This window comes from Pseudopodoces humilis, chromosome 1, assembly GCF_049639895.1.
Source record: "Pseudopodoces humilis isolate 2021_Gansu_Grassland_sample_001 chromosome 1, ASM4963989v1, whole genome shotgun sequence".
Taxonomy (NCBI): Eukaryota; Metazoa; Chordata; class Aves; order Passeriformes; family Paridae; genus Pseudopodoces; species Pseudopodoces humilis.
The window spans coordinates 129,885,670-129,900,737 of NC_142200.1; the positions used below are offsets into that span (position 1 = coordinate 129,885,670).

The 15,068-nt window shown below is 37.5% G+C and overlaps 1 protein-coding gene across 1 annotated transcript in view; it reads right to left on the reverse strand.

The window, feature by feature from the left end:
* Positions 1-11,457, reverse strand: part of CFAP69 (cilia and flagella associated protein 69) — a 28,260-nt gene extending 16,803 nt beyond the window's left edge. Inside the window, exons 1-11 of the mRNA XM_014248370.2 lie at positions 11,341-11,457; positions 10,627-10,689; positions 9,101-9,166; positions 7,936-8,045; positions 5,893-5,969; positions 5,016-5,114; positions 3,454-3,600; positions 3,152-3,329; positions 2,288-2,411; positions 267-315; positions 61-182 (exon numbers count right to left, since the gene is read on the reverse strand). Coding sequence (XP_014103845.2) covers positions 61-182; positions 267-315; positions 2,288-2,411; positions 3,152-3,329; positions 3,454-3,600; positions 5,016-5,114; positions 5,893-5,969; positions 7,936-8,045; positions 9,101-9,166; positions 10,627-10,689; positions 11,341-11,457 — 1,152 coding nt within the window. The remainder of the gene's footprint in view (positions 1-60; positions 183-266; positions 316-2,287; positions 2,412-3,151; positions 3,330-3,453; positions 3,601-5,015; positions 5,115-5,892; positions 5,970-7,935; positions 8,046-9,100; positions 9,167-10,626; positions 10,690-11,340) is intronic.
* Between the last annotated feature and the right edge of the window lie 3,611 nt (positions 11,458-15,068).

The following is a 15,068-nucleotide window of genomic DNA, read 5'->3' on the forward strand; positions in this document are numbered from 1 at the left end:
TTTTATCATTATTATTATTATTATTATTATTATTATTATTTCTGTTCTGTTAGAACTTACCTGTGCAGCAGACGGATCTTTAGATAAAATTCCTATTATATTAAATAGTAACTTCTTCATCTCAAAATCCTCATATGAGTAAGTAAGTTTAAAACCTTTTACGAAGGGATTGGGAAGTTTAACTATGAAGGAAATGGTAGATAAATTACAAAAAAATCATAATTAAAAGCAAAAATTGTGTAATTATGCAGTATGGAGTATCTTACCTTCAGTAAATGTTGCAAGTACTATTAAGAGCTTTGCAAATCCACTTTCCTAATGGGCATTCAAAAAACATACATTAATTAAATTAAATTGGAGTGAAGTTAACACTTATGATTTAATATTGGTTTGACGTTTTTCTTCAGAACACAGAATTTAATGTATCCTATGGCAGAATAAACAGAATTTTATCAAAGAAGAGAACAACCATTTGGACATTATACAACAATAACTAACTGCAGTCCTAAGGGTACAATTAGTTAAACCCCTGTTTCATTCAGTACAAGCCTGAACTTCTGTGGGGAAGTCCCAAACACATGTATTCACTACTATAATCTAACACAATGAAACCATATTCTCAGTGCTCTTAGAGCAGTGTTTTTTAAAATGCATTTGGTCACATTCTACATCAGGGTCATCAGTACATATAATTTTGTGGCATCAGTTGTGCATACCAGTGCACTTCGAGTTCATTGCATTTACAAGTAACATATGAAAACTGCATGTATGGGCAAAAATTTACCAGTATCACATATGAAAAGCCAAGAAAATAAAATCTTGTAAATCACAGCTCCTAGAGAGCTAACAGAAGGAAAAAAATGTCTAATATAACTAGGGATAGGACCAAAGCGAGGAGGTGTCTATGCAGCACATTAGAGGCAAAAGAGTTTTGTTTCTGAGGTAAGCAATTAGCAAACCGTTTTGTTCTAACACAGAGATAATAATTAATATAATTATGAAGTTTATGTATATTTTACAGTTTGATTGTGATGAGAAAACTTTTCCTTTTCGAAGGCTCAGATTCTTGTGCTGATTTGTGAACTATGTAAAATACAAGACAGACTTTTCTGAAGTTGCTTGGATAGTATATTAAGAAGGGAATATTCTGAAGCAAATTGCTCTAGTATGATCTATAAGGCAGGATTGAATGCTAATGTTTTTTCTACCTGACATTTATACCTTGTAAAATCTCTAGGCAGGCTGAGGGTAAAGAACCTAAATTCAAGAATTTTAATATTTTCTTTGTGTAGAAACACTTATTCCTCCTTTTAGTATAAGGAATTAAAAATACATATCTAGTTTACTTATCTTGTAGGAATAAAATGTCCTGTTTCTACAGCCATATAAACAATTTGAATGTTTTAGATATCCAATATGTTCCTGCAATAGTATAACAGACATTTCATGCTAGTTGGTGTTAAATGAAAAGCTTGAATGAAAAGTCTGTAATCTTCATTTAGTAACACAGCCAATTGGAAAACTTCTGAAGACAAAAATAACATATTCCTGAACAGACAATAGATCTAGAGGGATCTGATTTCTTAATTATTCAGTATGTATGTCATAACTTCATTTGAATTTGTAAATCTCAAGTGTAAAACAAGAGACTAAAGCAATATAAATGTCTATAAAAAGTTAATTTCTCTGCAGTTTTCTCATTAAAATTCTGGAATATTACAAAAGAATGAGTCATCTACATTTCAGGCAAGTCATGGTACTGCATTATGTGACTTGTCTTTAGAAGAATTTATGTGCCTCTTATTAACTGGATCTAAGTAATTATTTCCTCAGAATCTTACTTCAAGCTCCTGAGCTGATTTTTGGACACCCTTCTTGTTCCAAGTTATGAGGCACACATTGAATTTGGGTCATCTGAATATAGCCTACATCTTGAAACAACAAATGAGATTTAGTGCAAAACTCATTATAGGAGAGTGGCACATTCAAGAGTCCATACAAGAATTAATGTTAAATTTTGCACATAAATAATGTTAATGTGATTTTCTAAGTATTAAGTAAGGTTGATTCTAGTATTCTGGGCTAATGACCTAAAGATTTTAAGTCTCTTTGAGGTAAAGACAGTTGCAGAATGAAAAAATGCTTTCTTGCTCAGCAAATCCAAGAAAGAAAAAAGCACTGGAGACCCAGTACAAAAAAAAACTACAACTGTAATGGAGAAGAATACCAAGCCTATAAAAGCTAAGGAGAAGTTATCAGTCTCTGGAATACAACTCTAAATACTTACAATCATATGTACTGCAGGTTTTTTAGCTAGTAATGTGGCAATCACCAAGAGGTCATTCCGTAGCTGATAATCACAGTGCCGGAAGCCACATGTGAGGAGGGCTGCAAATACTTCTTTCAAAGCACTTAAAGGAAAATTAAATGTGTTTTATTTACCTTTTCCTTTGGTATTTTAATGCTGGACAGCTCTACGTATATGAATCCTCATTCAGCATCATACTTTTCAAAGCCTTAGGGTTTAACTGCAAGTAACATACTTAAAACTTTATTATGAAGTGGTTTCTTTTGGGTATCACTAGATTTCCAATGTATTCATAGATGCAAGATGCATGTATTAAAAATTGCATCTTCCACTGTTTGTGTTATAATTAATTAATTAATACAAAGACACAGTATTTACTCAAATGTGGAACTGGACATTGCTAAATGATTACTGAGAAGAAATAGTCTAATCTTAAATAGGTAAAACAGTCTAAGGAAGAACATGTTATTTACTCCAGCAGAGAATCTAGAAATAAACCTTGTATATAATGGCATAGAAATTCCTTGTAATTTTAGAACATCAGCACTTCAACAGTGAAGGAATACTGGCCTGTTGAGCCTAATGGAGCTTGAAAATTCTGCAATTAACTCTTTTACAGTACAAAGCAATAGATAGAGCTATTCCTCCTGCACTGTGCAGGAAGCACCTTGTTCTTGCCCTGTAACAGCAACAACTGTGTTAATACTGAAAACTTAATGAGGATGTAATCAGAGACCCATTTGCATTTCTCTCAGTTAATTTCCAACAAAATGCTACACAATAGAATGCTTTAGATGTCTCCAAAATTATAAAATTAATTCATAAAATGCTCCTTGTACTTACTGCACACATTCCAAGCTCCTGAGCTGATTAGTAACTTCTTCTTTTGACGTGCTTTCTAGCAGGTTCCATAGGATATCTGAGGAACGGAACACTAGCTGTCCTGAAGGATCAGCACCATTTAGATACAAACAAAGCCTGCTGGCTGCTTGGGTCTTCACCATTTGTTCACAACTTACTCCTGAAATTATGCAAATCAGAGTAATTAATTCTCTATAGGCCAATAATTGTTTCAGGCATGTTCACAGAACAAATGATCTAAGATCAGTGGTAATGAGATTATTGAAAGAACAGTTTGTACTAACCAGAGGTGGAAAGATGCTGGAGAGCTTTAAGTACCCACAACTTCTCAGTAAGTTGATTTTCAACTAATGGTAGTGACAAAACAAGAGCTTCTACTAATCCTCCTTCAGCCATCTGGATTTTATAGTTTGCATTTGTTGGCTGGTGACCTGCACATACAATAGCTTTAGTTATAATGCAGTAAATACTCAGAATTCTGATTACTTCATAAAATGTTCATCCTTTCTCAATAAAGGATTGAAAATCAAGTATCATATTTCAAGCAGTTAAGAAAAGCAATCCAATACACAAGAGCTGCTTTTCTTATATCTGAATAGTGCCTAAAATATACCAAACAGACTCACACTCTAGCATATTTCAATGCTATAGAAACAAATTAATTGCTTCTTAGAATTTAGACAATGAAAGCAAAAGCAGGGCTATAGAAGTGAAAAACTTTCTTCAGTCATCAGTAAGTTGCTAGTGCACGACCTGCATATGTTTTACATATATGCTTAGAGATGAAGTATTTGACTTAAAAAAAATCTGACGGAAACACATTTTTCATTTCAAGATAACATATCTTATTTTCTAAATTGGAAGAAGAAGAACAAAATTGCTCAAGAACATTCACTTATCCTGATGGAATTATTTACAGATAAAGAACTAAATGCACATAAAGCTAATTGCAGGATTTGAGTCTTGTTTGTAAGGTAAAAACAGATGCTTTCCTGTTTCTAGAATTTTGAAAGGGCTGTAGTAGCAGAAGCTTCCTTAGGCCTCCTAAAATAAATGAAAACTTGTAAAAGGGAACAGGACTAGTGCCACACTGAAGGAACACAGCAGAGGAGCACACTGTCATCAAGCATGCTCTTTCACCTGCACTCTTGAGCCACACTGTGGCAATATTCACTTGAGGCTGGCTGCCTATAAATCCAGTGCTGTCTCAGAGCACATGATGCTGTGCCCCTCTAGGAGGGGATCCATGATTGACTTCACCTAACAACAATCACTGGCACCATCACAAGAGTCAAAGGAATTATATAATAGTGGATTCTGATCATGCCCGAGTTTGTGCATAGCCTCGTTCTGCAGAGACAAGTCATACGATTTATTCAAACTATACTCAAACGTGTCCACATAATATGACTTCAATCAAATTTAGATGGGTGCAGATCTATCCCTCACAACACAAGTGAAACCAGAGCTGCTGCTCTCCAGACTTCATATAAAAAGCTACATATAAAAACTACATTTCCCTTCTTATAATTCTCATCCTAACTGCTTTTTTTCCCCCTCCATTACCCACATTTCAGAGATCTTGTATCACTTCACATTTTCTGGATACTATTTAATGCTAATTCCTTAAGTGTAACAATTAATTCCTTGTATACTGATGAACTTATTTCAGATTTAGAATATGCACCTCTATAAAAACATGTTAATTGCAAATTTGCCAATGTTATATATTTAATGTATGAGATACACTAACCATAGTTGTAAAGAAAAATTAATCAATAGCTCATTAAAAGAGGCATTTCAAAGTAGTTGAGATCACGAAAAAATAAAAAATACTGTGTTTTACCTGGAAGTAGTTTTCCTGGTAGCTCCGTATTATAAAAGTTAACAATACTCTTACAGATTTGTATTTTAACTTGAGAGCTTGGCACTCTCATCAAGTAACCTGTCAGAAAGAAATAAATGTAATTAACAGATTATAATTTTTTAGAAAGTATTCTTAACACAGTATTCTTCTTTTTACAGCACTTAGTACTACCTTCGGTCATATCCCCTACAAATCTGTCATTTTATGCAGTTTCATTATAAAATATTCAAGAGACAGACTTCCACACTGGAGAGGACAAAGGCGTCTTAGAGGAGTGGCATAACTTTAATCAAAAAGTTACCTTCTCTGCTTTATGGCTACAGACACTCATAAGACACTGCTATGTTATAATGTTACGATGTTACTCCTGAAGTTGTGGAGTTCTGAGGAAAGCCACTAAGCTACTACACTAAGCTGTTGTCATCACTATCATGTCATTAGAAACTCTTCTTTTAAGCAGATATGATATGAAATAAAGGGAGCATACAAGCAGGAAGGATATATGTTCCTTGCATCCCAGCTTTCAGTGTTTACAGTGATACCTCCATTTCTCATAGCAAAATTAAATTAAACAGGCTATATACAAATTTACTTCTTACTCTGTACTGATAATGTTTTCTCATGTAGCTTTTGACATTTGCAAATAGGTAATTCTGCTAGCTAATCTTCAGGTTAGCTGCAGAGCAAAGTAAAAATTATTTTTAATACTAAAAAGCACAGAGGATTGAATGAATAATTTAAAGAAATTACCCATGTTTACTAAGGAGTAACAATAAATTAAAATCATGCTAATAATACAGTTGATTTTATTGTGGCATAATAATAATTTTATTGTGGCTTATCAGATTACACTCACCCAGTTGTGCAATGGACTGTGCAACTTCAGCGGAATAATTTACTTCATCAGACGATTTCTTTTTTTGAAATGGCAACCTGCAAAATGAAATTTAAAAATATTACAACTATGTTTTAATCAAGTCACCAGGAAAGTTCAGTAGCTCTTCTCTTCTTCCTTGATAATTTTTTCAGATTAGGACACCTGTTCCTGGATGAACGCATTCCTTGCAATGCTGATTCTACATTGAGAGCTTCACAATCTGCAGTTACATGTTGGCAATTAGTGATAAATGTTCATAGATAATATTTTCATAATTCAAATATGATGCAACTAGACATGCTGAACAAAAAAATGTAATTTAAATGCATAAGACTAAATCTAACAACCTAGACACTATCTGGCTATTACAGAGCTAGGCTACGTACAGACATGTGCAGAGGTGGAAAAAAGGCATCATATCTGTGGGCAAGACCTCTTGAAATGGATAAAAGTAAACCAAATAAACTGACTCCAAATAGTACAATAAATTTATTTTTAAATACAGGATATTAATAAATACTCAATAACATATTCAAAATACTCAAGATATGACATAAACATACATTTAGCATGTAAGTGCTAAAAACTGTCTAACAGTAAACATTACAATATTATGCTAAGGTGTCTGCAGTAAATACTGTAGAAGCAGCTTTCTGGTATGTTTACCTCTGTAAACATTGCCAAAGAAAAACAAAGGAGAGAGCAAACAATGGAAGAAATGTTGCAGGAGGCAGGGGTAGGAGAAACAAAACATACTGAAAAAAAAAAAAAGTGGGAAGAAGACAGGTAAACAGAAGCAGTTACAAAAGAGTGGAATATTTTACTGGAGAAATTCATGTATCTGAAACTGAATTCTAAAGAAAACAGCCCCTGCCGCTGGTTAAAGGCTTCTCTGTCATATGAAGTAGCAGTGAATTGTGGTGGTATTTCCATAGTACAGAAATTAAAGCAAAACCCAAGGGTGCATTTTTCCAAAATATATTCATTGCAGAAACCACAATTAGTGCTGAACTGCTCTAAAAGAGGAAAAGTTGCACAGCCACATTTTATCGACTTTATACACTCATTCTCAGTTTTGTCATGCTTCTAGCAAATACCAAAGAAAATTAAACTCCATGATGTACCTCCTCATTCCCCACTGTGTGGCAGCAAAGAAAAGCAGTACAACTGAGGGTGCTCAGGGAAATAAAAGATTCAGCTGAGAAGTTCTGTGTTTATTAAACCTAACAGCAGAGTAAAAAACCTAACAGCTATGTAAAAATGTATCTGAATATCTGTTTTACTATGCCACTAGTTTTCTATCTGGTGGGGATTTTTTTGTTTTTTTTTTTTCTTCCATATTCTCCTCAAATGAAATTAAATACAGGAGTAACTGTAGCTACAAGCATACCATAAATAACTTTACTGAATTATTGAGGAGAAGAAAACTACTGACAAGTGTGGACAACACCTAAATCTATTCTACAGATTACTTAAAATGCAGCATGACAACAAAGATGCCCAAAAGTTCATGCAATACATTTTAAAAGTAAATATAAATCCTAAAGCCCGTTGAGGCTCATTCTCTTCTGTAATATGGCTCATCATTATACAGTGCTTACCTTCAAGTATTAGAGTGTCCTTGTGTTACCCTAAGTTTTTAAACTCACTAAAGAGCTTGTCTGAAACAGCAAAACACACCTCAGTACCACTCAGCTGCTGAATCTTTTGAGGCCAGCAATCCCAGATTGGCTTAGGCAATAAGAGACCTTGGGGAACCTTGCTTCCAAGCAAGCTGGGGCCAAGTACAACACGGTTTTGAATTATGTAACATGTAAATACACAGATATGGAACTGTTAAAATCGGATGCTCATTCATGTCACCAGAAACTGGACACAAGTACAAGACAGCTGATGAGAAGGAAGGATGATACAATGGATACCTTGCAGATACAGGTGCTTTGTAGATAAATGCTGTATGGATCTGTCAGTTGCCTTAGAAAATTTATAAGCAGTATTTAAAAGAAGAGCCAAGGTACTTACCCAAACAATTTAATAAGTTCACATAAAGGCTCAATGAAAGCTTCTTGTTCATTCACTTTTTCTGCACACAGGTTAAGAATTTCAGTAATTTGTGCTACATTCTTAATGGGCTTTTAATGTGAAATTAAGGAAATCAGATCATCTTTACCACTATGTATCAGAAGAAAAAGCTGAAAACTGTGCTCATCACACTTCAAAGAAACAAGCAAGAAAAAAATAAGACCAATGTTTACAAAGTTAGGTATTTAAAAGATGTATGCAAGTCAATACTTAGGCTTTTTGAAGCAGCCTTACTTTACATAAGTACAACTTTTGCAAATCTGATTTAGGTGTCTTCTCAGCTGAACTCACTGGAAGCTCAGCACTAAATTTCTAAAAATGGAGGATGAAAAGTTTTTACATCACAGTGTCAGATTTACCTCTCTAATTTCTGAGAGAGCCTTGTGATACTTAAATTGTTTCCCAAGTGACTAACTGAAAATCGAAAATCTGGACCCAAATATGTTTTGAGATTAATTTAGGATAGAGGCACAAAATCAAAACTGAACAGAGAATTGAGACTGAGAAGTTACTACCAATCCACTAACTCACAGACACTGCCTTTAATTACACAACTCAGTTATAATGTGATGCCTTAAATCACTGTGCAATTTTCTGAACTGTATGAAATTAATCACATTTTTCCACAAGCCAACGCCTTCCTTTGTACTACTTATTATTGGAATCTTTCGTTTTGTACTGTAAATATGAAAAAAAGATTCACATAAATTAGTCTGACTTCATTTTTCTTTAAAATGTCTTCTTACCTTACTGAAATTCATTTTATCTTGCTATTTTATCTGCTGTTTCTTAAGTAGTGACAACTATTATGCTTTTCTATTCTGACTTTAAAGTACACCAGATACATTTTGGATGCTTTCAGCCACTGTACAGGTGAGAAACCTGTATAGAATTTTGGGACAAATGAATCTAATATCCAAGAATCTTGCCAACCTACCAACCTTGTCTGTGTGCACACAAAGAGGCCAGTGATGAGAATTTATATGACCATTCCTGTTCTCCATGTGGAAGCACCATACAGCATCAAATACTCTGCTGAAAAGTCAGACTATTACCATACATAAAACACCATGACTTCAGAATTCTAGAGTGGCAAAAAGGATACAAGTCCATTTTCAAAATTCTTGACTACCTTCTTGAGAATTTTCAGCTTCTCTTTTTCCAAATCTTTCTTAAGTAAAAGAATGAAAAGCAGGTTTTAAATTGCAGTTTGCCCTAGAACCTTAAATGATTATGTTTATCTCCTTTTAAGTTTAATGAAAGTGGAAACCAGATTTAAAAGTTTATAAGACATAATGAAATTCTCAAAGTGCTTTGAAGCAGGATTAACTCCATGATGAAGCCTCCTTTCCAAGTATGAAGCCTGTTCTCTTGCAACTGAAGAGGCTTTCAAAAACTCCTGTTGAAACGTGTGGACTCTTCTCTTAAATTCTTTGTGATTGTTTGTAAAGCAACTAAGAAAACCAAATCTATGTCACAGACAACATAAATGTGTAAGCATGAAGATGTAAGTGCCTTAGAGTGCTCTGCAGCATTAGGAAACAGCCTTCAAATTCAAATCTGAAAACAACTGAAGTGAGGATATGTCAGGCTGTGTCAGCAGCGTGCAGTGCTCATTTCAGCTCTCCTGAGCACATGCAACTTGAGGCAGGCCAGGAAGTTGTTTCAAGAGTCTCGAAGCCCAGAATCCTATAGGCATTTTATCATGCATCTTATGCTCTCTACAGAAGCAGTAAGTAATATCATCTGGCACTTTTTTCTTCAGTCAGTAAGTTTATTCTATCAGCTCTGCATTAAAAAAGGGGAAGAGGGGAAGATACAACTACTTCTCTGTGGGCCATTATTTTAAAATGTGCGAGGTTTAATCAGGTCCTTGTTTAAGAGTATAAATTATCCATATTTTGGATCAAAATTATTTAATGATTTAGTGAATTCAATCTGCCAAATCATATTGTGGAAACTAAAAACCATCTGTGAAAGCCCATGAGATGATGCTTCTCCTGTGTGGGTAGGTTAGCTGTATTTATTCTTCAACCTTGACCTTTGTATTTTTCTCCATTTCAAATCACATCTCTGGAGAACTGTTAGCAGTTAACTTGGGCAATTACATAAATTCATGACATACTTTCAGTAAGGTTGTATATATATCTATTCCTCAGCTGTAGGTTTCAGTACTCTAAAACTCTCAAATATGCCAGAAATTCTGCATGTCTAGTTTTTGAATGCTCATAATTTTGTCTCTAAGTTCCTGTGTGATCTTCTTTTTCTCTCTCTATGTATATTTTTAATATAAACCGAACCCAAAAGTTGACACAACTTTTTTTCACAACAATGGTCACCTTTAGAAGCATTCAAATACCAGAAGAAATACTCATCTTTGTTCTCTGTAGTTCCAGACACCTGTAATATATATATGTATTATATATTTATAATTTATTTTATATATATATAATTTTTATTACATATATATAATTTGATATTACATATATATATATATATGTGTAACAAATTTATGATATAATAAACCACCTGAGCCTATTCAGAGTGGGTGCTAAAGTAACTGTGTAAAGCATTTGTCAAAGCCCCATTAGTACCTGCGTAACTGAGATAGAGAGGTACAGTGCTACTTACTGAGCCCGAACCTTTGAGTAGTGTGATGACGCGATTCAAATCCTCTGATCTCAGCTGTGTGTCCTGAAAAAGCAACACTTTTAACCCCTTTTTTTTCCCCTTTAAATTTTGCTTTTAAGGTATTTAAAATGTGAAATAGCCGCGTTAAACCAACATGAATTTACTCAGAGATGGGTAAAGCCAGACCATGCGTGAAGCACACACCGGGGTTTGTTCTCATCCCGAGGAAGACGGCAGGGCGAGGCAGGGCGAGGCAGGGCGAGGCAGGGCGAGGCAGGGCGAGGCAGGGCGAGGCAGGGCGAGGCAGGGCGAGGCAGGGCGAGGCAGGGCGAGGCAGGGCGAGGCAGGGCGAGGCAGGGCGAGGCAAGATGGGGCAGGGCAGGACAGGGCGAGGCGGGGCACGGCAGGGCAAGGCGAGGCAGGGCAGGGCAGGGCAAGACGGGGCAGGGCAGGGCAAGGCAGAGCAAGGCGAGGCAGGGCAGGGCAAGGCGAGGCAGGGCAGGGCAAGGCGGGCCAGGGCAGGGCGGGGCAGGGCAGGGCAGGGCTGAGCAAGGCGAGGCAGGGCAGGGCAGGGCAAGACGGGGCAGGGCAGGGCAGGGCAGGGCAAGACGGGGCAGGGCAGGGCAAGACGGGGCAGGACGGGGCAGGGCGGGGCAGAACATGGCTCGGGCCAGCAGCGGAGCTGGGGGTGCCCCTGCCCTCGGGAGAGCTCACCTGGGCGGCGTCCGGGGCGTTCCTGCGCCTGTCGCCGCCGCTCCGGGAGGGGCCGAGGGCCGCGGAGCGGATGGCCGGCTGTGGGGCGGGGGGCTCGGCCGCGGCCAGCCCGGCCATGGCGCCTCCGCGGCGGCGGCAGCGCGGCCCGGCCGTTGCCATGGGAGCGGCGCGGCGCCTCCGCCCGGCCCGCCCGCGGCGGCACCGCCCGCGGGGCCCGGCCGGCCCTCCTGCCGCCTTCTGCTGTTTACAGCACTGCCGCGACTGGCGCCCTCCTCCCCCTGCCAGGAATGTCACTTCGTGGGCTGCTGTCTGTAAACGAGACCTCGGCGACAAAACCATTTTCCTATCCCGTCCGCGGCAAAGGCTCGGCGGCTCCCACGTGCTGGGCAGCTGGAAGAGGCCGGTCGATCCGTAACAAGGAATCATGAAAAAAACCCTTCATGAGACGCCAGCATAACAAACCCAGACGGGAAAGCGCTGCCTGGCAGCGGGGAAAAAGGCAAAGGGAACCCTTTCTCGGCAAAAGAGTAATAAAGGCAGGGACAGAAGGGTGAGGGGATGTAGATATCTTCTACTTGCAGCTGTTTGAGACTTAGCTGACAGCTGAGATTCAAGGACAAGGCAGCGCTTGGTGCGCTCACAGGTACTCTGCTGTACTGCTCACTTTAGCTGCCATTCTAGGGATCTGGATACGCTTCGGGAAAGTTGCACACACGTCACCTTGGACATGCACATATCCCACGTCTCTGAGTGCAGGCACTCTTGATGCCAACCTCAGTTTTCATTGACAAGTAATTAGCTACAGTGATTCCAAACAAATATTTGAGTATGTGAAAAAAATTTTTAAATGCTAGGATAAGCTGTTTACATCTTCAGATGGCTTTTATATGAAAAAAGGTGATTGATAACAATCAAGAAAGACTCCTTTATGGCTCCAACTATAACCAACACAGTCCTTATTTTCATTTTCCCAGCTTGCATGCAACAACTTTCCCATTTTATACCTGCTTTCTGCAGAAGTAAGGTGCATCTCACATTTAGTACTAGCATATTGTACAGAATTCTCTTTCCATCAAAGGGAAAATACCCAATATCAAGTATTTGTGTATACCCAAAAATACCTATGCACACTCTGCATTTAGTAGAAATTCATCCTGTATGCAACTCCAAAATGATGGCAAAAATACAGCCTGGCACAGTATAGGGCTCTGAATTTAGAAAATGTCTTTTGACATCTCCTCCTGAGTTGCTATCGTAGAACACAAGATCCATAGAACATCCAAAGGCAGGACCTGTAGCACATTACGCAGTGCCCTCACACGGTGTGACAATGCAGTTGCCAGCCTTGCAGCTGGTGTTTGACACTCTTCATCCGTCCATGTACACACATCTCTCCATTACTCTAACCACTTTACTGGCCTTCTCATGTTCTACTTAAATATTTGTTTCTGTGAACATTCTGTTTTGTATCTGGGCTTACACTGGGTGAAACAAGATTTTCTGTTAAACATTTGAGATTGTGCTGACAATGCTTGTATGTCTGCAGGCAGTTAGCTGAAAAAGCTGGATTATATAAATATTCCTTGGTGCCCAGATAGGAACTGAAGTTGTATGTATTCAAAGTTTTAAAGCTTATATAAAAAAAAAAAAAAAAAAAAAGGGCTTACATTTATTTCTATTGTAGCCTAAGTGATTTCAAGTTTGGCTGCTCTGTGTTTTGAATGACAAATGTATAGAGAATATACCTAAATTGGGCAACTTAATCTGTAAATTATAAGCTTAAATCACATGGCACTTGTTGGCTCACTGTTCCAGAGATCATATTGCAAAGCTCCATTTGCTCACTGTTCCCCTTCTTCAAAATGAAGCTTTTAGAATTTAAGATGAGAACTACATTATGCAAGTTTGACTACAAGGGATTCTGCTGCCCTTGGCAAATACCCATCCTCAAAACCATGCAATCAACTGTGAAAATATTTACTCAAAAGTTAATAAACCCCAAACAGGCTTATAGTGTATTTTTATCATATCCACCTCTTCTGTTGGTAATGAAAATATTCAAGACACCAAGGCCTTACTTATGAGAGTATTGAATTTTAAATCTTACAAATGCTAAGAAATATGTTTAAGAAGTAGACTTGATGTAAAGAGGATTTCTGTTTTGACTGAGGACAAGGTTTTGGTGTGAAGACACAGTTCAGCAAACTCTGTTCTTGAGGTAAAACTCAAATTTCATAAAACCAGAGGACTCTGTGTGTAGGACACAGCTGTGTGTTAGAAGATCAAGGTTACATAATTAGGTCTGTTGACTTTCCTGAGTGAATTATTTCCTCTAGCACTCATTAATCACTGTTTTACAAATTAGGTTTTGAGCTTTAAAAGGACTATTATTTCAGTATATACCTTTCACGTGCTGCAGTGGGGGTCTTCAGCTCCAGTCAAGTGATGTCCTTTCCTTGGCTGTATTGAAACTGTAGACTCTGTCCAAAGCCACCCGCACTCTTTATCAAATATGACACTGAGGTCTTTAAAGTACAGAAATCAGAGTATTTTTAAGTCTGTTGACCCCTTGACTTCCTTTTCATTCTCCTTTGTGTCTATCCTGACAGACTTTCTGTGCTTTATATTCACAGAATAAAAGGAAAAGACCTTTGAAGTGGCTGGCAGTAGACTCAACCTTAAACCCATCAAGTCAACAGAGCTTCCAACATCTGGATTTACCTGCCTGTACTATTAAAATACAGTGTTGAGGTTATGGGGTGGTATGGAATTGAGGGGAATTTTCACATTGATCTTTATTATTGTAAGGAAACATGGTAAATCACAGGACACAGAACTTATACTCTTGTACAGTACAAAGTACAGTACAAAGGCTGGAGAAACATTTAAGTTTGGGGCCCCAGCTGCTGGCATAATATCAACACTCAGTAGAACAAGCACTGAGATATAGAGAAATGGGGAGATTAAAAAGTAAAAGCCAAGAAAAGAAAGACTTCAAGGTCCAAAATGTTACTGTTATGTTAGGCATGGCACAAACCAATATTAAATTTCTGAATTTTAAAAATACCTATATTCCATTTGGGAGTCTGGTAAGGCTATGTAACCTAATGTGAAAGCAATGCCAATGCTGCCAGCTCCACTGACCCATGCATCTTTACTTCTCTGAACTTAGAAACTCAGTTTGTGCTGCTCATTGACAGTTAAGCAGCATTATATCTCTCATGTAGTCTTTTCCTCTTATGCTGGCAAAAGCCTCTTAGCAAAAGAGTTATGTATTTCCAAACGAAGGACTGCAAAGTGCTTCACCTGTTTGTTTCATTTGAAGACTAATTCTATTTCATACACACAACAGGACACTTGGAAAACATACTGGTGCCTAGCCATCTCATCATAGCCAAACTTTTTGTTGAATAAAAAGTGGATTGAATATATGCTGATAGTACTGTAGTGTTCCCTCGTGTTCTGAAAGCATGGAGAATATTTTACAGTAGGATAAGGGATATAGCTATCCAGTGTATCTGTGTGAAAAAGCTGTTAACTAGACATTGAAAAAGAAATAAACTGCCCTTAGAATATTTTCATGAATTCACATTCAAGTTTTATCTCTCAGAGAAAATGTTGATCAGAGCATCCATGTATTAGAAATAAACACAAGGTAAAATTTATTCTGCATAAGCACAGAAGAAAAAGCAAAATACCTTACACTAAGTTTTTATTGATTTTTGTGT